General features: G+C 36.7%; 1 protein-coding gene across 1 annotated transcript in view; it reads left to right on the forward strand.

The window, feature by feature from the left end:
- Positions 1-27,397, forward strand: part of ZSWIM6 (zinc finger SWIM-type containing 6) — a 236,046-nt gene that overhangs the window by 160,701 nt on the left and 47,948 nt on the right. Inside the window, exons 3-4 of the mRNA XM_037798901.1 lie at positions 15,660-15,808; positions 19,034-19,184. Of these exons, the coding sequence (XP_037654829.1) occupies positions 15,660-15,808; positions 19,034-19,184 (300 nt within the window). The remainder of the gene's footprint in view (positions 1-15,659; positions 15,809-19,033; positions 19,185-27,397) is intronic.

Raw genomic sequence — 27,397 nt, forward strand, 5'->3', positions numbered from 1 at the left:
CATGCATGTTGTCATATGTTTCACAACATCGTTCCTTCTTACTGCCGTGTAGTATTCCATCGTGTGTATATACCACATTTTATTTATCCACTCATCTGTTGAAGGACATTTGGGTTGTTTCCATCTCTTGGCAATTGTAAATAATGCTGCTATGAACATTGGCGTGCAGATATCTGTTCGTGTCACTGCTCTCCGATCTTCCGGGTATATACCGAGAAGTGCAATCTCTGGATCGAACGGTAACGCTATATGTAGTTTTCTACGGAACTGCCAGGCTGACTTCCAGAGTGGCTGAACCATTATACAGTCCCACCAACAATGAATAAGAGTTCCAATTTCTCCACATCCCCTCCAGCATTTGTAGTTTCCTGTTTGTTTAATGGCAGCCATTCTAATTGGTATGAGATGGTATCTCATTGTGGCCTTAATTTGCATCTCTCTAATAGCGAGTGAAGCTGAACATTTTTTCATGTGTTTCTCGGCCATTTGTATTTCCTCTTCAGAGAACTGTCTTTTCATATCTTTTGCCCATTTTATAATTGGGCTGTCTGTACTATTGTCATTGAGTTGTAGGATTTCTTTATATATGCAAGATATCAGTCTTTTGTCAGATACATGGTTTCCAAAAATTTTTTCCCATTGAGTTGGCTGCCTCTTTACCTTTTTGAGAAATTCCTTTGAGGTGCAGAAACTTCTAAGCTTGAGGAGTTCCCATTTATCTATTTTTCCTTTTGTTGCTTGTGCTTTGGGTGTAAAGTCTAGGAAGTGGCCACCTAATACAAGGTCTTGAAGATGTTTTCCTACATTATCTTCTAGGAGTTTTATGGTACTTTCTTTTATATTGAGATCTTTGGTCCATTTTGAGTTAATTTTTGTGTAGGGTGTGAGGTAGGGGTCCTCTTTCATTCTTTTGGATATGGATATCCAACTCTCCCAGCCCCATTTGTTGAATAGACCATTATGACTCAATTCAGTGACTTTGGGGGCCTTATCAAAGATCAGTCGGCCATAGATCTGAGGGTCTATCTCTGAATTCTCAATTCGATTCCATTGATCTATATGTCTGTCTTTGTGCCAGTACCATGCTGTTTTGGCAACTGTGGGTTTATAATAAGCTTCAAAGTCAGGGAGTGTAAGTCCTCCCACTTTGTTTTTCTTTTTTAGAGTCTCTTTAGCAATTCGAGGCATCTTCCCTTTCCAAATAAATTTGATAACTAGCTTTTCCAAGTCTGCAAAGTAGGTTGTTGGAATTTTGATTGGGATTGCATTGAATCTGTAGATGAGTTTGGGTAGAATTGACATCTTAATGACATTAGGCTTCCTATCCATGAACATGGAATATTTTTCCATCTTTTAAGATCCTCTTCTATTTCTTTTAGTAGAGTTACGTAGTTTTCTTTGTATAGGTCTTTTACATCTTTGGTTAAGTTTATTCCTAGGTACTTGATTTTTTTAGTTGCTATTGAAAACGGTATCTTTTTCTTGAGTGTCTCTTCAGTTTGTTCATTTCTAGCATATAGAAACATTACTGACTTATGTGCAGTAATCTTGTATCCCGCTACTTTGCTAAATTTGTTTATTAGCTCTAGTAGCTGTATTGTCGATTTCTCAGGGTTTTCCAGATACAAGATCATATCATCTGCAAAGAATGACAGTTTTACTTCTTCTTTTCCAATTTGGATGCCTGTTATTTCTTTGTCTTGCCGAATTGCCCTGGCTAGCACTTCCAGCACAATGTTGAATAACAGTGGTGACAGTGGGCATCCTTATCTTGTTCCTGATCTTAGAGGGAAGGCTTTCAGTCTCTCACCATTGAGTACTATGCTGGCTGTGGGTTTTTCATATATGCTCTTTATCATATTGAGGAAGTTTCTTTCAATTCCTACCTTTTGAAGTGTTTTTATCAAAAACGGATGTTGGATTTTGTCAAATGCTTTTTCAGCATCTATTGAGATGATCATTTGATTTTTCCCTTTTGAATTTTTAATGTGTTGTAATACATTGATTGATTTTCTTATGTTGAACCATCCTTGCATGCCTGGAATAAACCCCACTTTGTCATGGTGTTATGATTTTTTTAATGTGTCTTTGGATTTGATTTGCAAGTATTTTGTTGAGGATTTTTGCATCTATATTCATTAGGGAGATTGGCCGGTAGTTTTCCTTTTTTTGTAGCATCTTTGCCTAGTTTTGGTATTTGATTAATGTTAGCTTCATAAAATGAGTTAGGTAGTGTTCCATTTTCTTCAATGTTTTGAAAGAGTTTGAGTAAGATTGGTGTCAGTTCTTTCTGGAAAGTTTGGTAGAATTCCTCTGTGAAGCCATCTGGCCCTGGGCATTTATTTGTGGGAAGATTTTTGATGACTGATTGGATCTCTTTGCTTGTGATGGGTTGGTTGAGGTCTTCTGTTTCTTCTCTGGTCAGTCTAGGTTGTTCATATGTTTCCAGGAAATTGTCCATTTCCTCTACATTATCCAGTTTGTTGCCATACAGTTGTTCATAGTATCCTCTTATAATTTTTTTAATTTCTTCAGGATCTGCAGTTATGTCACCTTTTTCATTCATTATTTTGTTTATATGGGTCTTCTCTCTTTTTGATTTTGTCAGTCTATCTAGGGGCTTGTCAATCTTGTTGATCTTCTCAAAGAACCAACTTTTGGTGATAGTTATCCTCTCTATTTTTTTTTTTTTGTTATCTATGTCATTTATTTCTGCTTTAATCCTTGTTATTTCTTTTCTTGTACTTGGTTTAGGATTGGTTTGCTATTCATTTTCTAGCTTCTTCAGTTGATCCATTAATTCTTTGATTTTGGCTCTTTCTTCCTTTTTAATATATGCATTTAGTGCTATAAATTTCCCCCTCAGCACTGCTTTTGCTGCATCCCATAGGTTTTGGTATGTTGTGTTCTCATTTTCATTTGTCTCTACATATTTAGCAATTTCTCTTGCTATTTCTTCTTTAACCCCCTGATTGTTTAAGAGTGTGTTGTTTAACCTCCAGGTATTTGTGAATTTTCTAAGTCTCTGATGGTTATTGACTTCTAATTGTATTCCATTATGGTCAGAGAATGTGCTTTGAATAATTTCAATCTTTTTAAATTTGTTGAGGCTTGTTTTATGTCCCAGCATATGATTTATTCTGGAGAAAGTCCCGTGAGCACTAGAAAAGTATGTGTATCCTGGTGATTTGGGATGTAATGTTCTGTATATGTCTGTTAAATCTAAATCATTTATCAGATTGTTTAGGTTTTCAATTTCCTTATTGGTCTTCTGTGTGGTTGATCTATCTATAGGAGAGAGTGATGTGTTGAAGCCTCCCACAATTATTGTGGAAACATCAATTGCTTCCTTTAGTTTTGCCAGTGTTTCTCTCATGTATTTTGTGGCACCTTGATTGGGTGCATAGATGTTTATGATTGTTATTTCTTCTTGTTGAATTGCCCCTTTTATTAGTATGTAGTGGCCTTCTTTGTCTCTCAAAACATCCCTGCATTTAAAGTCTATTTTATCTGAGATTAATATTGCTACACCTGCTTTCTTTTGGCTGTAGCTGGCATGAAATATTTTTTTCCACCCTTTCACTTTCAATTTCTTTGTGTCCCTGTGTCTAAGATGAGTCTCTTGTATGCAACATATTGATAGTTCATTTTTTTTGATCCATTCTGCCAATCTATATCTTTTAATTGGTGAGTTTCATCCATTTACATTCAATGTTATAACCGTGAAGGCATTTCTTGAATCAGCCATCTTATCCTTTGGTTTATGTTTGTCATATATATTTTTTCCCTCTCTGTGTTAATATCCTTTATTGTACCCATACCGAATCTCTTTAGTACTGAACCTTTCTTCAAGTCTCTCTGTCCTTTCTTTGTTTCTCTGTCTGTAGGGCTCCCTTGAGTATCTCCAGTAGGGCAGGTCTCTTGTTAGCAAATTCTCTCAGCATTTGTTTGTCTGTGAAAAATTTAAGCTCTCTCTCAAATTTGAAGGAGAGCTTTGCTGGATAAAGTATTCTTGGCTGGAAATTTTTCTCACTCAGAATTTTAAATATATCGTGCCACTGCCTTCTTGCCTCCATGGTGGCTGCTGAGTAGTCACTACTTAGTCTTATGCTGTTTCCTTTGTATGTGGTGAATTGCTTTTCTCTTGCTGCTTTCAGAACTTGCTTTTTCTCTTCTGTGTTTGACAATGTGATCAGAATATGTCTTGGAGTGGGTTTATTTGGATTTATTCTATTTGGGGTTCGCTGAGCATTTATGATTTGTGTATTTATGTTGTTTAGAAGATTTGGGAAGTTTTCCCCAACAATTTCTTTGAATACTGTCCCTAGACCTTTACCCTTTTCTTCCCCTTCTGGAACACCAATGAGTCTTATATTAGGACGTTTTATATTATCTATCACATCCCTAAGGTCTGTTTTGAGTTTTTCAAATTTTTTCCCCATTCTTTCTTTTATGCTTTCATTTTCCATTCTGTCAGCTTCCACGTCACTGATTCGTTGTCAGCTTCCTCTAGTCTTGTACTGTGAGTGTCCAGAATCTTTTTAATTTGGTCAACAGTTTCTTTAATTTCCATAAGATCGTCTATTTTTTTATTTATAGTCTTGCAATGTCTTCTTTATGCTCTTCTAGGGTCTTCTTGATATCCTTTGTATTCTGTACTATGGTCTCATTGTTCATCTTTAGTTCTTTGAGTAGCTGCTCTAGGTGCTGTGTCTCTTCTGATCTTTTGATTTGGGTGCTTGGGCTTGGGTTATCCATATCGTCTGGTTTTTTCATATGCTTTATAATTTTCTGTTGTTTTTGGCCTCTTGGCATTTGCTGAACTTGATAGGGTTCTTTTAGGATGTGTAGACCAATTGAAGTCCTTATCTCTAATTTATCAGATCTACAGCTTCGTGGAGTACACTTTCTCTAACTAACCAGCAGGTGGCGTCCACGAGCCACCTGTTCTCCACAAGCCAGTTCTCCCCTGCTTTGCCTTTTTGGTGAGTGGGGGAGTGAGTCTTGTGGGGTCCAATTGGTGTACCAAGCTTGCGTGTGTATGTGGGGCGTGTTTCTGGGCAGTCAGGGAGGGGGGTGGCTCTAACAATCAAATATCCCTGGTGATCCTGGAGTTTTAAAGCTGCTGCAGTAGTCTAATCCTTCAGTTCAGTCCTGCCACAGTTTGTCTCTGCCACTGACCTACAAGTCCTTGGTATTGGCGTATGGCTCCTGAGACTTGCAAGTGGGTCCCTCTTCCAGGCCGTGCACCCCCTGGTCCTCTGTTGGGGGATGACTGTGCTATGTCACAGGTGAGTGCCGTCCCCCCAGGGCGTTTCTGGGCTGCTGGGCTGTGTAGGGAGGCTCCTAGTCTGCTGAAATGATGGCTGAATGGGGCTTTGTTAATTCACACTCCTCCACCTTCCCAGCTCTGGGATAATCAGCTGAGGTTGCAGGGAAGGCTAATGTGCACGCCCAGTTTTGTGGAGTGTGCCTGTTATTCTGTCACACTGAGTTGTGTGGGACAGCTCTGGGCCATGGGGCTGGCAATGGGCAGGAGTGCTTCCTGTCCACCAGGACGATGGCTGTGAGCAGACACCCCCCTTTTCTTGGGAAGTTGTAGTGTTTAGTGAATTTTCTCAGCCACTGGATTATTGCCTTTTGTCTCAGAGCTCTCTTAGTTCTGCTCTTGTCTTGACCTGCCCAAATTGCAAGTCTTTGAAGCTTTCTGTATTGGGCTTCTTAGAGTAATTGTTTTAGAAAAAGAAAAAAGGATTTAAAAAAAAAAAAAAAAAGGTCCCACCTCACAGATCTAATGGGTTATTGAAATACTAAGAGACAAAGCAATTAGGGCCATTAAGGAAAGGTCCACAGGGCAGAGAGATCAGCTTTTCTTCGGAATTTGCATATGAGCCTGAGGGCCTGAGCTCTGCCCTTCCCCTTTCTATGTTCACCAGAACTCCAAAAATCCTCCGCTTTTATTTTGGAGTTTTTCATGCTGTTTTTTTCTATGTCTGTCTCTTCTCTGCTGGGCTGGGTGCTCTCAGATTCTCTGGTGTCTGGTCTCAGTCTATCTGTGTTTGGAGTTTGGATCAGTAGAATGAGTTTCCGATAAGGGCTGCCACTGCAGTTCTCCCTTCTCCTTCCTGGAGCTGACAGCCCCTCCTCCCACGGAACTGAGCCTGGCAGGGAGGGGCGCGGGTCCCCTGGCCGCAAAAACTTACAGATTTCGCTGATCTCAGCAGTTCCACATTTTCATGAGTGTTGTATGAAGTATGCCCAAAGACAGATTGCTCTGTGGTGTCCAGTCCATGCAGTTCCTGGCTTTCTACCTACTTTCCTGGAGGAGTAAGTAAAACATACAGCTCACCAGTCCGCCATCTTGCCCCGCCTCCCCTGAAGCTTCTTAAGATTCTATTAGTTCCTTTCCCTCATTAGACTTTGAAATTATCTTGTTTATTTTAATGATTTTTGTCCTGGGGAGTTAAGAGGTTTTTCACATTTATTTTAGGCACATTGTTCTCATAATTTCCATGTAAACTAGATGTTATAAATTTATAACAGGAATATTTTTTGGATGAAGAAACCAGAGAGGCTGGGATGGTGACTTGTCCAAGGTCACAGATTCAGCAAAGATGGCTGACATACAGACTTTAGTCATCAGAAGAATTCAGTCCTTGTCCATAGACCTTTTGACATTTTCGTAACATTTCTCAAATAATTTTAATGAGTTACAAAATTAACCACTGCATACTAAATTGTGGCTATAATATAATGACTGTTAATGGCCTACCAAGTAGATTGCCATTCGTTTTTCTGCATATTTTAAGGAAAATTGTTTGCTCTTGGTTTTATATTCTAATAAAACTTGCCAGCTTTCATATTCTTAAGAAAAGAGGCTGGTGCCTTTGTTAGATGCTTCTCTGGAAATTATTGATTTCCAAGGACTAACTTACTTTCTGAGTAAATTCAACTTGGCCTTTCCTGCTCCTTATGCTTCCTATTAAAGAGATATGTATTGTAGATTGGTAAATTCTGGTGAAGGGACAGAATATTGAACTTGAAACCCAGAGCCTAGAGTCCAGTGTTGTCATCTCTGTTACATATTATCTGTGTGACCTTGGGTGGGTCATAGGCTTTATCAGATTCATTTTTCTCATGTCTTCCCTGACAGTGTTGAAAGAATTTTAATAATTTATACAGGTAAAAAATAATAAAAATTTAACCGAGCTTCCCTCCTGTTGGGGGTATCCACAACATTCATAGTTACGAAGAGAGAAAAAACCAATGGGATGGTGTAGTCGGAGGTCAGCTTGCTTTTCCCTGACTTTTTGGCATATATTTCCTCCTCTTCTATTTCTTCTCTTGAGCCCTTTCTTTCACTGACCTCCCTGAACTCTGTGATGCAAATTAGCCCGTCCTGGGAAGACTACGACAAAGAGGGAAATTCTGGCATTGGCTCCAACCTGGAATAAACAGAAAGGAGGGTGTCATTTCAGTAACCCTTTCACTCTCAGGGCCTGGACCAATCTGAAAAGTAGGTTCACTTCACTGCCAGCTGTCCAGAGATAATCTCATTTAGCCACATTTAGAGGGGATTTATTCACATCTCAGTTGGGACATATAACATCTAAGATCTCTTCCCTTTGTTTCCGTGTGGACTGTTGTGTTCATTATAATTGGGCTTGCATTAACAGTTTTTTTTAAATTTAGTTTTATTGAGCTATATCCACATACCATACAGTCATCCATGGTGTACAGTCAACTGTTCACAGCACCATCATATAGTTGTGCATTCATCACCCAGATCTTTTTTTTTTACCACAATCTAATTTTGAACATTTTCCTTACACCAGAAAGAATCAGAGTAAGAATAAGAAATAAAAGTAAAAAAGAACACCCAAATCATCTCCCCCATCCCACCCTAATTTTCATTTAGTTGTTGTCCCCATTTTTCTACTCATCCATCCATACACTGGATAAAAGAAGTGTGATCCACAAGGTTTTCACAATCACACTGTCACCCCTTGTAAGCTACATAGTTACACAGTCGTCTTCAAGAGTCAGAGCTACTGGGTTGGAGTTGGATAGTTTCAGACGTTTACTTCTAGCTATTCCAATACGTTAAAACCTAAAAAGGGATATCTGTGTAGTGCATAAGAATGTCCACCAGAGTGACCTCTCAATTCCATGTGAAATCTCTCAGCCACTGAAACTTTATTTTGTTCATTTTGCACCCCCTTTTGGTTAATACGTTCTCAATCCCACGATGCTGGGTCCAGATTCATCCCCGGAGTCATATCCTGTGTTGCCAGGGAGATTTACACCCCTGGGAGTCAGGTCTCACATAGGGAGGAGGGCAGTGAGTTCACCTGCCGAGTTGGCTTAGCTAGAGAGGGAGGGCCACATCTGAGCAACAAAGAGGTACACAGAGGGAGACTCTCAGGCACAATTATAAGCAGGTTTAGCCTCTCCTTTGCAGTAATGAACTTCATAAGGGCAAGCCCCAAGATAGAGGGCTCTGCATACCAAACCGTCAGTCCTGAATGTTTGTGAGAACATCAGCAGCAACCTCGGTGAGGAAGTCCAGCACTTCTGCGTTTTCCCCCAGCTCCTCAGGGGGGCCCTGCATATATATTTTTATTCTCTGCCCAGATTACTTTGGGATGAAGCAACAAGTTTTTGCAAGTATCTTAGGGAGATAATTTGATTATTATAGGATATCCTTTCTATTGTAGAGCATTCTGGAGTTGACGGTGAAACAAAAGTATGATCTACTGGTAGTCAGTAATTAGCAAATATATTCTATAGGAGAGAATTAAAGTTGCTTTAAATATACTGTCTCAAAATGTAATGTGTAGCTTAAAGAAATTAAAAATAAGAATGCATGCTGGTTGGAAAAAATTATAGTATTATAGAAGTATACATAAAGATGAAAAGACAAATCTTCACTGACTGTCCACTCCCAGCTAGGTCCTTTAGTCTTATGTCCCCAAGGTAACCCCTGCTGGCATACGCATGTACAGATTTGTGTGCACACATGCATGCACATGCAATTTTTAAATAAAACTTTTTAAAACCACATTTTTCTGCAGTAGGCCTTTTCCTCTTAGTATATCATGAATATCTTTTTATGTTAGTACAGATAGGTCTGTCACTGTTTGAAATGTTGTATAGTACTGCATAGTCTGAATATATTTAACCATTAACCTACTAAATGACCTTAAGGTTGTTACCATTTTTCCCTACTATGTGCAGTGGTGCTGTGACTATTTTGTGTGTGTGTGTGAACTTGTGCAAGTATTTTTGAACAATAAATTCCTAGAAGTTGAAATACTGGAGCAAATGGTACATGAATTTGGGATTTTGTAATTACTACCAAGTTTTCTTTCAAAAATGACCAGTTTTACCCTTAAGTTATAATTAAAACATGATGTTCCCATAGTATGATTTAAATATTTTTTTAGAAAGATCATTAATGGAACCTATAATCATGTACAGGTGATACTATTTTTTTCTTTCACATGAAAAGTTTTTACATTTCACTTTAGCAAAAGTAGTCTTAGAACAAGTCTCTTGGAAGAATCATGAGTCTCTAGCCCATGAGGAATTTGCTAGGGTAACACAGACAACTGGTTACTTTTAGCCCAGTACCCTTCATCCTTTCTTTTCACCTCCAGATTTTGCCTGCCTTCACACCCTTTAGTCATCTCTGATACTATCCCAGCCCTCATAATTCACAACGAGTTGTTACTAACTGTGTTGTTTCCTCAGTCATCCCCTCTCTCCCTTAACTGGCCCCTAAGTCTCTTCGTGTTGGCTAAGAGGATCTTACTCAGGGTGTATAGGAAAAGAGCTCCAGCTTTGATGTTAGATAGGCTAGATTAGAATACTGGCTCCTTTGCTTCCTAGCTTTGTTACCTGGGATAAGTAACTGAATCTCTTCAGGCCTCACTTTTCTGGTTTGTAAAATGTGGACAATAATGAGTGCCTATTTTATAAGGTCAGGAGGGTTAATGGAGCAAATATGAGTTGCTATTTATTATCGCCATTATCTTGATGTAGAAGTTGAGATCCTTTAAGGGCTGTGGTAGATAGTTGAGGAAAATATTTGTGAACCAGTTTTTTAAAAGAGTCTATTAAAATAATCTGAGCAAATTAAAATAATCTGACACTTGTAAAGAGCAAGTCTCTTAATAAATCTGAAGAGTTGGAATACGTAAAAAGAAGGAGACTTTCATAGTGAACTTTGCATTTAAATATTTATGTTTGTGTTCCAAGTAATTGTTAATACATTTATTAACTAAATAATTGAAAATGCCTTACCTGTTATGCACTCTGTGTTTAGACTCTGCATTTTTAAATGAGCATTAGAGAATGTACACATACTTTATTTTGATTATTTCTGTACATGAAAAAGTATATCGTTGAACTTCTGAAGTAAATTAAATGATAATATGAGACAAGTAATAAAGCCAGATGAGAGGAGAATAATAGAGGAGGGGCCGTAAACCCTGACAGGTCTATTTGAGTTCCCTGAGATATATGCTGCTGGCAGTGCTGCTAATTTACTTTCTTGGCATTTAGCTGAAAGGAACATGGTTTGTTGGGAGAGCAGAGCCTGGTGCATGCCAGGGCTCCTTCTGTCATTAGCCCTCACAGTGAAGAAAACAGGTTGTCCTTAAAAGCTCCTCTGGAGAGGATACCACACTGTATCACTGCATTGGAATTACATGGACTGACCATTGAGGATAGAAAGTGATGAAGGATCTGGCTGTTGCAGCTACAAAACTGTAAATTGAGATGAAGGCCTTAGTCTTTACCCTGAAAAGAGAATTTAATTAAGGATAAAATTTAATTCTTTTCTAAAGGTTGCGTTTATTCAGTGCACATTATTTTTCAGCATTCCTTTAGTTCTTTTACTCTCTAAAGAGACACTTTTTTTTCAGTCTGAATCACTAAAATTTGCTGTCTTTCCTTTTCCTCTCAATGCCAATGGTTGATGTCAGGATTTTGCCTTCAGCTTGTAAGACAGGTGTACAGATGCCTTTGTAAGCTGCCGACTTAATGTTTCCTAACTTTAACAGCAGGCACTAAAACTGTAGGAGACGGCATTCTTCTGTAGGTCCTCCAAAAAAGGCTGAATTAATCACCTTCACAGTGTAGACATCTGCTACCTGCTTTCTGCCTAAGTAGACTGAATCTGACAATTGAATTTTAACAGAAGGGGTCACTGCTAACTAAAAAGAAATGATTAAAAGTATTATTTGGACAACAAAGAAGCATTTAGGTCACAGTTAAGGTAAGGACATAAACTTAAGCCTTTTTACTCTTTCTAGTTTTGAATTTGTTTTCCAGTGGAGTAATAGCAGAAGAGAAAGCCTTAAGTCCCCACTGGAACCCAAAGCTGTGGATATTTCCACATACCAAACATAGCATAAGCTGCTTGTGAACATGCCTTAATAGCTCAATTTAAAGTTTACAGAATGATTTGGTGTTGCCAGTGCCTAGAAGCGACTGTATCCATGACATACCCATGTCACAAGACTTAAATTCATTTGGTATGTCTTAAACATGCTTCATTTGTTACTCTAGAGAGGTATCTGTCTGATGCCTCTGGACCCTGAGTACCCTTCATTATTAAGATCCAGAATTTGCCACCATACCTAACATTCTTTTCAGATACAGGTGCGCTCTCCCTCTGCACCCACCTCCCCCCACCATTTTTCTCCCTAGCAAAGATTCTGATTCACTAAGTCTAAAGTGTTGCCTAGGTGTCTGTTTTTCTTAGTGCACCTCATGAATTGTTATATGTTCTTAATTTTGAGAACCACTGAGAGTTTTGATATTGGGATAATTAAAACGAAATCAGAACCACATCAAGCAGTACATAGGGAAGCCAAAGACTTATACAGTGGTTCTTTATATTGATGAATCCTCCTTTGGTCTCATTTTGTGGTGTTCCATTGCCAAGGTAGGAGGTAAATCATGTTCACAAATCCCTACCTGGGGACGAGACACTAAACTTTTTTCAATGGATAATTTCACTTTCCCTGAAGGCTTGAAACTTTGAAATAATTCAAATTAAGCTTTGGTAATAAAATGTCTACAAAGATTATACAGTTGTAAAAGTTATAGCATTTATAATTATAAATATAAATAAGGTAAAAGATAATAGATTTTAAAACACTTTAATGGACCATTGAATTTGCAGACATACAGATTCTGGTTCTTGCCAAACTGGGGGTATATGTAATATCACATAGATCAATACATGAATTATGTTTTTCTTTGCACTTCCTTTTTCAAAGCTAAATGTCGAGAGGTTTGTCTTTGGGCTAACAAGTAGAAATAAATGTTGCATATCTTAGATTTTATACAAGACTTAGGCAACACTTTAATGCATATTTAATCAAGACATTAGGATTTAAATAAAATTCAGTGTTTAAGTTTAATACATGAATTTGCTCTTTTGAGGGCATTATTGTTGTAGACATTTGACTTACTAGTTTATAATGTATAGTATACATCTCTTATTCCTAAAATGTTGAGTTATATATAGAGTAAATTTATGTTCTGTTTATCCACTAGATATCTTTCATATCATTCTTATGACAAAGCAAGATAAAGACTACATGCATAATCTTTTGAGAAGATTTCTAATTTTTATTACCCAGTAAATTTTTTTCCCTATATTATAGATTTTAGAATTGAGGAAGTGGAGGCCTGAGATTCTTTTAAGTGATTTGCCAGAGGACACATAATGTTTCCAAACTATACATAGAACTGAAGTTTTCTGAATTTTAAGCTAGGATTAGGAACCATATATCCTCTCAACTGAAGTTATGTAGACTTTATAGGTTATTTGCAGTAAAATTTTATTCTTGGGCCGTTTCCATTCTCCATTGACCCACCCCTACCCAATAGTCTCAAGAAGTAAGTTAATTTTAATTCTAGCTTTAAAAAAAATGTTGATTTAAAAAAAACCTTGAGAAACGTCGTTCATATATTTATACATTTCTTACTAGGTGTTCTCTCAGTTGGGCAAGAACCAGAATCTTGGTATATGTAAATTGAATGGTCAATTAAAGCATTTTAAAATGTCATTTTTTTTTAAATGTAGAATTTTAAAACCTATCAGATTTTAAGGAAAAAAAATGCACTGTGTAATTTGAATCAAATGAAAGTGATTCCTGGATTCTTCTTTTTAGCACTTCTCTCTTAGCATGATTGTGTTCTGAAGTTCTTACAGGGTATCTGAACATAGATCCCTTTGCCAGCTCAGGCCACATGAGAATACTGGGATTTTCTCCAATCCAAATTCAAATCTACTTACAAAACTTGGATATTTCTGTGGCAATTGGAAACTCCAAGTCTAACACAGCTGTGACCCAAGCGGCCAAGTGAGCATGCATTCAACTATGCTACGACACAGTGGCTCCCATCCAGGTTGTTCTGGGGCAAAACTCCTTGTGAGTTTTGGCCCTCAAGAACCCACAGAAGAACAACTAAAAGTCACAAATATTGGGGAAAATAACCACTGTAAGTTCAGTTTACTGGAAGGAAGGAGTGGGAGTGAAGAAACAATAGCTTTGAAGTTTACCCTGAGAAGAGGATGAGGAATGTCTCAGATTTTCCTGGAGGAATTTAGCAAGATATTTTAAATAGAAAAGTTTATGTGTTTTGGAATTCTTCTTCCACGGTAGTACATAGAAAATCTCCACATTCTTTTTTATGGCTGCACAATATTCCATGGTAGGACTATTGAAATGGATGCAAATTAGGACAGGATATCTTTTATTATTTTTTATCTTTCAGAAAAGTAAATCTGAGCAAGCTGTTCTTTCACTTCGTATAGCATTGTCATGGCTTCCCATTCATTATTTTTAGGGACGAAACTAAGCTCCTCATCAAGTCAAGGCCCTCATGGTACAGCCTTGCTTTTCTCTATGATTGCCATGTATTGTTCTACCCCTCATCCTCTACTCCTCTGTTGCTTTTTAGTTTTCCTCCACATACCATTTTCTTTGCTTCCCGAGGCCTTTGCCGAAGCTCTTTTCTTAGTCTCACTTGGAGACTCATTGCTTTCTTTCAAATACACATTCATATACCTGCCCTTAGTTAACTGCTAATTAACTTCTGAGCTTTTTAAGGCAGGTAGTGCACACGTTGTTTCCTAAAGGTATGCTTACTCTGGCAATCTAAGACTAAGTTATACCTCTCTAATATAGTCTCCCAAAAAACACAATCTTCTTCTTTTGAGCACGTATTACCATTTTTAGTTGTTTATTTATATATGTGACTTAGTTTGATATTTTTCTCATACACCTAGAACAGTGTTTTTCAGATAGTGGATTGCAACCCGTTATGGGTTATGAAAGCAATTTAATCAATTGTGACAAAACTTTTTTAAAAAAATGAAATAGAAATTATTAGACCTCATCACCCACAGTAAGGATATTTTTTCATCAAACTTTTGCTTTAGATTAATAGATACATATTTCTTATTGTGGGTCTTAATGAAAAACATTTGAAAGCCATGGAACTAGGTTCTGAATTCTGTGAGGACAGGTATCCTGTCTATTTTGTACCCATTTTATTCCCAGGTGCCAGAAGCTGGCACCAAGTCAGGCATTCAGTAATGCTGGCCAGCTGAATGAATAAATGAATATCTTTTCAGGGAGGTTCACAGACCCACTGCCTTCATCCTAGGGACTATTGGATCTTGGTTCTAAGCAGATGTTCCTGATTATTTCCTCCATCAATTGAATCTGTGCTCTAAAAAGAAGAAAAATAATGTAAAACCACACCTACGAATGTGTTTTTTTAAAGGTTAATGAGATGAAGCACTTTTGATGAAAGTTTTTTAAACATTCTTTATATTATTTTTGGATCTTAGGCCTTAAAATACCATTAAAAAATTTTTTTTAACAATAATGAAACTTAATTTTTACCTGCCTAAAGATCAGGACAATTTTTTAATTTCTAAGGTAGTCTACACACATAGGGCTTATTACATAGCTGTTATCTTTTGTGTGTACTTCAGCAATAAAATATTTATGCAGTTTGGCAAGGTGATACTACAACCTGGTTTAGTACAACAGCTGCACTGCCTTGTTCCCTTGTGGCTTGATTTCCCTTTTTAATCTTTGGTTTTCTGCAACTAAAGACTTATGTCAGCATGTAGTTTATACCGCAGGAGATAATAGTAAAGGCTCTTGAATGAACATAGTAAAGAGAGAAATACTCTGCTCAGTTTACTTGGGTCCATATTTTCCTAAGGTATTGAAAATAGTTTCTAGCAAGTCCTACATAGTAGAGCTTTTTAAACATCACATATTTACAATGAGACAGTCTTGTGATTTTTTATTATTCTTTAGGAAACTATAAACTCGTTTCCAAAGGTATATTCTCTGATTCTTAAAAAATGGAAATATCTCAGTTATAAAGTAAACTGCATTTTGGCTTAGCACAAATCAGGAAAGTTCTGGAAATAAAAGAATGATTCTTGTATTTATTTTCCATTATAAATTTGTATGTATAATTAAAAATGAGATTAGATTAGAAATCGTTTAGGGAGAAAATAGAGAATCTTAATTATTTTCACGTTTATTATCAGAACCCTTTTAGTTCACAGTTTTTATCTAGCATGTATGTTATTTTTTTCTTTCTATTTCTAGGTGCTCCTGATCCAACAGCAGGTGCTAGTATAGATGATGAAAACTGCTGGCACTTAGATGAAGAGCAGGTTCAAGAACAGGTTAAACTGTTCCTTTCCCAGGGCGGGTACCATGGATCAGGGAAGCAGCTTAATTTGCTCTTTGCCAAGGTATGATTGTTTATTTTCAAAGAAATATTCTAAATATATACATATGTAGAAATTACCTGTATATGATCATGTTTACAATAGGCTAAGGGCTTTTTTTCTTTTTTTAAGAAACAAAATCCAAGTTAATTGGACAATTAGAAACTTTTGCGTTGCAATGCAAGCTCTAATTTGCTTAAGTGACCTCAGACAAGATGTGGAACATTTTTATCTCTCCCAGTCCCTATCAATAAAATGGCAATAATTTATACAATTGTGAAAAACATCTTTCAATACTGAAATAAAAATAAATGGCTCAATATTATTAAAAATGCCATCTTTTCATTTTTTTCTTTTTCTAGTTAATTTTTCAAAGTAGAGCATAACTATGAATATAATCCCTAAAATATGCTTTATATATTTAGTTTAATAATATATTCAAGTTAGTTTAAAAAGCATAAGTTTTGAGTCATATAGATTGGGTTTAAATCCAAGGTCTAATCTTAAATGAACCTTGGTGAGTTACTTGTCAGTTTCCTCATCTGTAAAATTAGCTAATAATGACATATTTCTCAAAGTTGGTTGTGATAATGGTGTTAAATGATAATGGTGTGTTGCACGTATTTGGGCCTTGATAAATGTTAGTTCTCATCACGAAAAATTGATGGCCTGAGAAACAAAGTTATGTTGGTCATAGTTACTTGTGGGCAGAAGCTATCTAATGCTTTATACAAAACTCTTAGTCCAGTAAAATAAAAATAAAATAGGATAAAATGTTTTTTTTTTTAAATGATATTGAATCAGTATATTTTCATTTCATTTTTGGGATACGGACATTATTTTGGATAATATATAAAAATTGGTTTTAAGGGAAGCATATAACTGTTTCATTGATATATTTGCTAAACAGCTTCTCAAATACTCATAATTAATTTTTTTTTTAATTTAAAAGAATTAGCATAAATTCTGTTACTGGCCAGAAAATAAGGTAGTTTGATTAATCAATACCCTGTTAATAAAGATTTATCTTGTATACCAAATGTGAATTGCCAGTTTTCTGAGAATTAGATGACAGTAAAATGCATTTAACTCTAAAACTGTTTCACATATGATTTATTCGTTCTCTAGTAATTTGTAGGCACTTCATACTCTCATAATGCCTCAGAGTCAACAATCTGAAAATTAATTACCATTAGGCTATAGATGTACTTGAGTGCTGGTTGATAGAGTTCAGGCTTATATTTTTTAATTGTAAAGAGCTGATTTTAACTGCTCTTGCTATCTAAGTAATAGGTTTGAAATCTATCAAAAAAAATAAGCATTAAGTCAAATTCGGTGTTATATTGGTAATGTAAAAGGTGTGATATGTTTAGACACACAAGAATTATTTGATATGTTCTCATGTTAGCAAAGTGTATACTGTGGCTAGTGGGAGAAAAGTGAAAAATGGACTACCAGACAGACCTTCAGTAGCTATTTTTATTCCTGTATATGATGTTTGCATTATGTATGCCATATGGATATAATGGTAACGTAATTTTGGAAATGGCATAGTTTTTGGAGCAGTTTTTCTTACCCTTAAGGCAAGTTTTTTTTAACTTCTCTGAAGCTTGGTTTTATAAAATTCATAAAATGGGATTATAATCTGCCTATTTTACATGGTTGTTGTGAAGATTAAATGGTAAATATAAATGTAAAACTCCTTAGCACAATGTCCAGTAACTGGTAACTCCCTTTCTTCCTTTCAGTCTTCTCCACCTGTTCATGACTTTTTAGAGCCTTCATGTTGGGAATAAATGCCTTTTTAGGATTACTGAAATAACCCTCCTGGAAGGACAACTCTTATGAGTCACGTAGAAGTGCTTCTAGCTTCCTTAGGAGGCTCAAATTCTACAGTGGGAGGAGTTCCATTGCTTATCAGAGCACAGCCCTGGGGCAGAATTCCTTGATCACTGAGGTTTGGGCTGCTTTATAGAAGATCTGCCATTTCCATCTTTACCTATCAGAGAGAATACTGTACTTCTGCTTGTAACCTTGCTCCAGTTTTCAGGGAAAACTGATGTGCAGCTGGAATTTCTATTTGCTGAGCACAGAGCAGTACACACTTTTGGAATGTATGGGTTCATTTCAGGGTTGCCTGCAGAGGGACTCAGTCTTGTGTTTCTTTTTCTCCTCCTCTCGATAGGGAAATGTAGCACAAGATTTATGGACAGGGCTTGAGGTTACAGCTTGGGAGTCCAAGTTAAGTTATGTAGGTTAGTGGTTCTTACTTTATGCTTCATGGATCACTCATGATCCATGAGTTTGAGCATGTATCTCTTTCTGTTTCCTCTTACCATTACAAAACAATCCTATCTGAGTGAATAGAAGTGTGATTCTGCTCTTTATTTTGAAAGCTTCAGTGAGAGTTTAACCTCAATAATTGAAAAAATTGGACAACTCTGAATATACTAAAAACCATTGAATTGTATAGTTTAAATTGGTGAGTTGTGTGGTATGTGAATTATATCTCCATAGAGCTGTTCTTAAAAAACTGATGGACAGGCAGATCATAAACACCATCAGATCAATGTAGGAGATCCCTAGAGTTCTCAATGTACTCTACTTTAAGATCCAGCTATTCTTGTGGTAAGTACAATCAGTTGAAGAGTCAGGGAGGCACCAAACTTAATTTGTTTTGTTAGTTTTGGTATTGTTTTTCTTCAGGCTGGCAAAGTTATGGCATCTCATCCCAGTGAAGCAGCAGAATCTGATTAAAACCTGTTTTGGTAAGCTAGTTGTGTCCAGATACCTGTTTCCAGTGTCAAATTTCATTTCCATGGTTTGCCAAAGCATACGTTACCTAGTTGCCTACTTTGTTGGAGTATAACCTTGAATGACAAAGTGTAATTTGTACTTAGGAGACTTCCTTGAAAAAAATGTTTTTGCTGGACATGTGAAAATGATTTGATCATTTATCATTAACCAGATATAAGACCCAGCTAAAAAATGTTGGGGGTTGGAAAGTTAGCCATACCTCTTTTCCTCATGTGGAGTCTAAAAGGAATTCTAAAAAATGTAGAGACAATTGCCATTTTAGATAGAGATCGGTTTTTAACTGCTTTTGTTTGCTTGGGGGGGGCTAGTATAAGGCTTACCTTCTTTTTTTTTTTCCAGGAGGAAATAGAGAAAAATGGTCTGACTTCTATGTTACTGTTTGTTTCTTGAACATTTTTCTAAAGTCCATTTCCCCTCCTCCCTACCCTCTAGGTGAGGGAGATGTTGAAGATGAGGGACTCCAATGGGGCCCGCATGTTAACGTTGATAACAGAGCAATTCATGGCTGATCCCCGCCTGTCACTTTGGAGGCAACAAGGCACTGCAATGACTGACAAATACAGGCAACTCTGGGATGAGCTGGGTAAATATAAATTTCTGATGAATTACTATTGAGTTGTGAGTGAATGGTTGAGACCATAGTTGAAAGTACAAGACCATGACGAAGACAGAGCAAATGTGAACTTATTGCCAGCGTACACTGGTTAAGAGAATAGGAAGATGAGGACTTGGTGGGGTTTGGGGGAATTGTCTGATTTAGAGGAAAGCAGGTTCAGGAATCTGCATTTACGTATTTGAGAAAAAGCTATATTACTTTAAAACAGCTCTCTGGTATAATAGAGTTGGTTACCTCTAGATTAGTATTTTAATCAAGTCAGCTAAAATTTGGAGTTCCTTTTCCCCTCATGCCCAATTAAAAGGATCAAAAGTAGTTTGGGTGTTAGCTTTGTTTGGGCTGCTATAGATTGAGATGAACTGTGGTTCCTTAGAATGGAAAATCCACTAGACATGTCCAGTAAAAGAACACTGTGAATTCTGTTAGGACAAGTCTTAGTAATTACTCAGTGCATTGCTAGGGAAGTAATCACAATCACATGATTCAAATCAATGAATGGAAGATGATGTACTTGTTTTCTTGCTTTTCTATTATCAGTCAGTGACAAACGGAATTTTTCACAAACATCATATCAGTGCCTATGTTAATTTTATGGGAGGAAAATTCTGGATATATTTACTAGAGGATCCTAGTCTCAATGAAATAGTGCTAGACTTCTTCACTAACTTTACCTTCTTTCTTTCTCTTAGCTAATGCTATATTGATCTCACCTGCAGCTTGAATTAATTCTGCCTTAATGCTGTTTGCTTGTTCATTTTGTTGATTCTGACTATGGGTTTTGGATAGTCTAGACCAAGAGACAGTGTTGTCCATGAAGATACCACATGATCATTATAATTGGAAGGCACCTTTGAGTTGAACTGCTTTACAGATAAGGAAACTGAAGTCCAGAGAGACTTCCACATGATGACATTGTGTGACCTGAGGTTATATAGCAAGTTGGTAAAGAATTCAGCATCAAAGTTCAATAATTTGATTGTGGGTGGCAGCGCCTCTTGGTCTCTTTTTTCATATGTATGCCTGCTGCTTGCCAGCTGTTAGATACTTGTTGACCTTTTTCCCTGGCATTTTTCTTAAATGTCTTGTAATAATGCAGGTGCGGTACTTTCCTTGGATCATCTGAGATAATAGTAGTCATCTCCCCCCCCCCCCCGTCAAAATTTAAACCGATCTGTAACTACACTAGATTGTTTCAATGTTTTAGAAGGATGTTTGGATATGGTGTGGTGATTAGAGAACACAAGTGTAATACATGACTTAAACACATATTTTTATAGAATACTGAGTGATTTACTTTTTAAAATTTTTTTTAATTTTTAAATTTTTTATACTTTTCATTGTAGAATATAACATATATACATAAATGTGATAGCTTTCCAAGTGCAATTTAACAAATACAGAGCAAATTTCAAAGACTATTATAAGCTATAATTACAGTTTCAGTTATTTCCTTATTATGAAATATAACATATATACAAAGCAGTAATATCTTTCAAAGTATGATTTAACAAGTAGATAAATAGGAAATTTCCAAAGTTATTATGAGTTCTGGTACTATAGTTTTAGTTATTTCCTTATTGTGAAATATATATACAAAAAGGTATAGCTTTCAAATTACAATTTAATAAGTAGCTATAGAACAAATTTCAAAGGATGCTGTAGGTTACAGTTCCACCATTTCAATTCTTTCCTTCTAACTATTCTAATACCCTAGCAACTAAAAAAAAGAAAGTTATTAAGATTCAATATTCATGATCCTTTGTTAAATTCCATCTTGTCTGTTGCTACCCCTGCCTCTAGTTTAATCACTTTCCCAATCTTCAGGGATGTCTAAGCAGTGACCACCCTAACCTGTTCATGTTGAAAATGGGTGTCAACTTTATGAGCAAAGGGAACACATCTGGTTGATGTTATTGAATAGGCTACTGCCTCTGGGTTTGGGGACTTAGCTGACAAAGGAGCACTCTAAAGGATTTAAGATTCTGATGAATAAACTTAGTGAGTGAAACTTGTCTCAGAGATCTGGGTATTCTTTAAGGTTTTGGGGACTATGTTGACTTGGGTTTATCATATAGTGGTCGTTTGGCATATCTAGGTGAAGTGTGCATAGGAGTAACCTCCAGGATGATCTCCTGAGTCTGTTTGAATTCTCTTAGCCACTAATACCTTATTTTGTTGCCTTTCTTTCCCCCTTTTTGGTCAAAAGGGCATTCTCAGTCCTTCGATAACAGGGTCAGGCTCATTCTCAGAATCCGTGTCCCACGTCGCCAGGAAGTCTCATTCATCTTGGGGGTCCTGTCCCACGTTGAGGGGAGGATGATGAATTTATTTGCCAAGTTAGGCTTAGAGAAAGTCCACATTTTAGCAACAAAAGAGGTTCTCTGAAGGTGACTCCTAGGCATAATTACAGGTGGGCTCAACCTCTTTACAGCCATAAGTTTCACCCGAGCAAGCCTCAATATTGAGGGCTTGACTTATAAAATAGGGGGTTCCTAGGTTCACATAGTATATGTTATATCCATGATAATCCGTCCATGTCTCACATTATCATCACTTAGTTGTCCAATCCTCATCACTCCCCATTTTAAACAATTCTTATGAGCCATAACATCTCGTAGCTCTTGTCAGCCCTTAATTATTTGTCCCTAGTATTTGTGTAATACTAGTATGGTATTCCTATTAATTATAGTCCATAGTATGCAGTGTGTAGATTTTTCCCATGTACACTTCTGTTGTCAACTCTCTGTGCTAGTGTCATACCTTAGAGGTGTATCATGCAAGCACCTATCTATATTTGTGGTGCTGATCAGTGGGAAACATACCTTTAAATGACCCCTTTCATTCCTGTTCGCCTTCAGTGTAGCTCTGATACTTATAATCCCATTAACATATCTGAACATGTTAGATTATCATTCCCCCTCCCTAGCTGCTGTCTATTACTAGGTCCCTGATATTCTTATAAGATATTGATTTTACATTGTTCAGAAGTGGTAACATACAATATTTCTCCTTTTGTGTCTGAGTTATTTCACTCAGAATTATATCTTCAGGGTTCATCCATGTTGCCATATATTTCAAGACCTTGTTGCTTCTTACTGCTGCATAGTATTCCATCGCGTGTATATACCACATTTTGTTTACCTACTCATCTGTTGAAGGACACTTGGGTTGTTTCCATCTCTTGGCAATTGTGTACAATGCTGCTGTGAACATCGGTGTACAAATGTCTCTTCCTGTCACTGCTTTCAAATCTTCTGGGTGTATACAGAGAAAGGGAATTGCCAGATCATAGGGTAATTCAATATCTAGTTTTCTGAGAAACTGCCAAACTGTCTTCCAGAGTGACTGTACCATTATACAGTCCCACTAGCAAGGAGTAAGATTTCCAGTTTCTCCACATCCTCTCCAGCATTTGTAGTTTCCTGTTTGTTTGATGGCAGCCATTCACTGTATCTCATTGTAGTCTTGATTTGCATCTCCCTAAGAGCTAATGAAGATGAACATTTTTTCATTTGTTTTTTAGCCATTTGTATTTCTTCTTTGGAGAAATGTCTTTTCCTATCGTTTGCCCATTTTATAATTGGGCTGTTTGTACTATTGTTGAGTTGTAGGATTTCTTTATGTGTGTAAGATACTAGTCTCTATACTATGTAACATACATAGTTTCCAAATATTTTCTCCCATTGAGTTGGCTGCCTCTTCACCTTTTTGACAAATTCCTTTGAGATATAGAAGGTTTTGATTTTGAGGCGTTCCCATTTATCTATTTTTTTCTTTCATTGCTTATGCTTTGGGTATAAGGTCTAAGAAGTAACCTCCTGATACTAGATCTTGAAGATGTTTCCCTACATTATCATCAAGGAATTTTAGGGTCCTGTTTTTTAAATTGAGGTCTTTGATACACTTTGAGTTAATTTTTGTATAGGTTATGAGGTAGGGGTCCTCTTTCATTCTTTTTTTTTTTAATGGCTATCCAGTTCTCCCAGCCCCATTTGTTGAACAGACTGTTCTGTCCCAGTTCAGTGGATTTGGGGGTCTTATAAAAAATCAGTCGACTGTATATCTGGGGATCTATTTCCGAACTCTCAATTCAATTCCATTGATCAGTGTGTCTATCTTTATGACAAAACCTTGCTGTTTTGACCTCTGTAGCTTTATAGAAGGCTTCAAAGTCTGGAAGTGTATGTCCTCCCGCTTTGCTCATCTTTTTTAGGATGTTTTTCACAATTCGAGGCCCCTTTCCCTACCAAATAAATTTGATAACTAGCTTTCCCAAGTCTGCAAAGTAGGTTGTTGGAATTTGGATTGGGATTGCATTGAATCTGTAGATCAGTTTGGGTAGAATTGATATCTTAGCAATATTTAGTCTTCTTATCCATGAGCAAGGAATGTTTTTCCAGCTATTTAGGTCCTTTTTTATTTCTTTTAGAAAATTTTGTAATTTTCTGTGTAGAGGTCTTTTACGTCCTTGGTTAAGTTTATTCCTAGGTACTTGATTTTTTTAGTTGCTATTGTGAATGGAATTTTTTTTTTTTTTGATTGCCTCTTCAGTTAGGTCATTACTAGTGTATAGGAACATTATCAACTTATGTGCATTAATCCCACTACTCTGCTGAATTTGTTTGTTAGCTCAAGTAGATTTATGGTTGAATTCTCAGGACTTTTCCAAATATAAGATCATATCATATGCAAATAATGACAGTTTTACTTCTTCCTTTCCAATCTGGATACCTTTTATATCTTTACCTTGGCTAATTGCTCTGGCTAGAACTTCTAGCACAATGTTGAATAATAGAGGTGACAGTGGGCATTCTTGTCTTGTTCCCGATCTTAGGGTAAGGCTTTCAGCCTCCCACCATTGAGTACTATGCTGGCCGTGGGTTTTTCATAAATGCCCTTTATCATATTGAGGAAGTTTCCTTCAATTCCTACCTTTTGAAGTGTTTTTATCAAAAAGGGATGTTGAATTTTGTCGAATGCTTTCTCAACATCTAGCGCAGTGATTATTTGATTTTTCCCTTTTGATTTGTTAATGTGTTGAATTACATTAATTGATTTTTTTTTTTATGTTGAACCACCCTTGCATGCCAGGAATGAGCCCCAACTGGTCATGGTGTATAATTCTTTTAATGTGCCTTTGGATCCAATTTGCAAGTATTTTGTTTAGGATTTTTGCATCTATATTCATTAGGGATATTGGTCTATAGTTTTTCTTTTTTTTGTAGTGTCTTTATCTGGTTTTGGTATCAGAGTTATATTAGCTTCATGAGTTAGTTAGTGGTTCCATTTTCTTCAATTTTTTGAAACAGTTTTAGCAGGGCTGGTTTAAATTCTTTTTTGGAAAGTTTGGTAAAATTCCCCTGTGAAGCCATCTAGCCCTGGGCTTTTATATGTAAATAGATTTTTTTTTTCCCAAGAGATATTTAATTTTTCAGACTATGTAGGCACATGTTAAAAATTCATTGTGTTATTTTTTTACTTTTTATTTTTTTATATTCATTTTATTGAGATATATTCACATACCATGCAGTCATACAAAACAAATTGTACATTCGATTGTTCACAGTACCATTACACAGTTGTGCATTCATCACCAAAATCAATCCCTGACAACTTCATTACCACACACACAAAAATGACAAGAATAATAATTAAAGTGAAAAAGAGCAATTAAAGTAAAAAAGAACATTGGGTGCCTTTGTTTGTTTGTTTGTTTCCTTCCCCCATTTTTCTACTCATCCATCCATGAACTAGACAAAGGGGAGTGTGGTCCTTATGGCTTTCCCAATCACATTGTCACCACTCATAAGCTACATTTTTACACAGTCGTCTTCAAGATTCATGGGTTCTGCGTTGTCATTTGATAGTTTCAGGTATCTACTGCCAGCTATCCCAATTCATTAGAACCTAAAAAGGGTTGTCTATATTGTGCATAAGAGTGCCCACCAGAGTGACCTCTCAGCTCCTTTTGTAATCTCTCTGCCACTGAAGCTTATTTCATTTCCTTTCATTTCCCCCTTTTGGTCAGGAAAATATTCTCCATCCCACGATGCCGGGTCTACATTCCTCCCTGGGAGTCATATTCCACATTGCCAGGGATATTCACTACCCTGGGTGTCTGATCCCACATAGTGGGGAGGGTGGTGATTTCACCTGCCAAGTGGGCTTAGCTAGAGAGAGAGGGCCACATCTGAGCAACAAAGAGGCATTCGGGAGGAGGCTCTTAGGCACAATTATAGGGAGGCCTAGCCTGTAGGTAGATTTTTGATGACTGCTTAGATCTCTTTGCTTGTGATTGGTTTGTTGAGATCTTCTAATTCTTCTTGGGTTAGTCTAGGTGGTTCACCTGTTTCCAGGAAATTTTTCTTTTCCTCTAAATTGTCTAGCTTGTTGGCATACACTTCTTAGTAGTATCCTCTTATGATTTTTTTTATTTCTTCAGGATCTGTAGTAATTATCCGCTTCTCATTTCTGATTCTGTTTATTTGGGTCTTCTCTTCTTTTTGACTTTGTCAGTCTAGCTAAGGGTCTGTCAATCTTGTTGATCTTCTCAAAGAACCAACTTTTGGTTTTATTTATTCTCTATTGTTTTTTTGTCTTCCAGCTCATTTATTTCTGCTTTAATCTTTATTATTTCTTTTTGTCTACTTGCTTTAGGGTTAGTTTGCTGATCATTCTCTAGCCTCTTCAGTTGTTTGGTTAGGTCTTTAGTTTTACCTCTTTCTTGCTTTTTGATATTTGCATTTAGAGCTATAAAGTTCCCTCTTGGCAATGCCTTCGCTGCCTTCCACAGGTTTTGGTATGTTGTGCTCTCATTTTCATTCATCTCTGAATATTTGCCAATTTCTCTTGCAATTTCTTCTTTGACACACTGGTTGTTTATGAGTATGTTGTTTAACCTCCATGTATTTGTGAAAGATCTGGTTCTTTCGTGGTTGTTGGCTTCTAGTTGCATTCCATTGTGGTCAGAGAATATGCTTTGAATAATTTCAGTCTTTGAATTTATTAAGACTTGTTTTGTGCCCCAGCATATGATCTATCCTCGAAAACATTCCATGGGCACTAGAGAAGAATGTATATCCTGGTACTTTGGGATGTAACGATCTGTATATGTCTATTAAGTCTAATTCATTTATCATGTTTTTTAGGTTCTCAATTTCCTTATTGGTCCTCTGTCTAGTTTTTCTATCTGTAGAAGAGAGTGGTGTATTGATGTCTACTACTATTATTGTAGACGTGTCTATGGCTCCCTTCAGTGTAGCCAGTGTTTGTCTCATGTATTTAGGAGCGCCTTGATTGGATGCTACATTTATAATTGTTATTTTTTTCTTGGTGAATTATCCCTTTTATTAATACATAGTGTCCTTCTTTATCACTTATGACATCTTTGCATTTAAAGTCTATTTTGTCCAATGTTAGTATAGCTACCCCAGCTTTCTTTTGATTGCAGTTTGTGTGGAATGTTTTTTTCCATCCTTTCACTTTTAGTCTCTTTGTGTCACTGGGTCTAAAATGAGTCTCTTGTAAACAGCATATTGCTGAGTCATGTTTTTTAATCCATTCTACCAGCCTGTATCTGTTAATCGGAGAGTTTAATCCATTCACATGCAAAGTTATTATTGTGAAGGGAGTTCTTGAACCAGCCATCTTATCCTTTAGCTTTTAGTTGTTAGATCTTTTTATTTTCCCCTCTCTTTTTTTCCTTAAAGTTACCCTTACAAATAACTCTTCAGTTCTGTGCTCTTCTCCAGACCTCTCTCTCTGTTCTTTTTTTCTCAGCTAGTAGAGCTCCCTTTAGTATTTCTTGTAGGGAAGGTCTCTTGTTAACAAATTCTCTCAGCATTTGTTTGTCTGTGAAAATTTAAAAGTCTCCCTCAATTTTGAAGGGGAGCTTTGCTGGATGAAGAATTCTTGGATGGCATTTTTTCTCTTTCGGAGTTTTATATATGTCATACCGCTGCCTTCTCACTTCCATGGTGGCCACCAAGTAGTCAGTACTTAGTCTTATGTTGTTTCCCTTGTATGTGGTGAATCACTTCTCTCTTGCTGCTTTCAGAAGTCTCTCTTTCTCTTCAGCATTTGACAATCTAATCAGTATATGTCTCAGAGCAGGTTTATTTGGATTTATTCTTTTTGGAGTTTGTTGGGCATGTTTAATTTGCCTATTTATGTTGTTTTGG

This window comes from Choloepus didactylus, chromosome 11 (assembly GCF_015220235.1).
Source record: "Choloepus didactylus isolate mChoDid1 chromosome 11, mChoDid1.pri, whole genome shotgun sequence".
Lineage (NCBI taxonomy): Eukaryota > Metazoa > Chordata > Mammalia > Pilosa > Megalonychidae > Choloepus > Choloepus didactylus.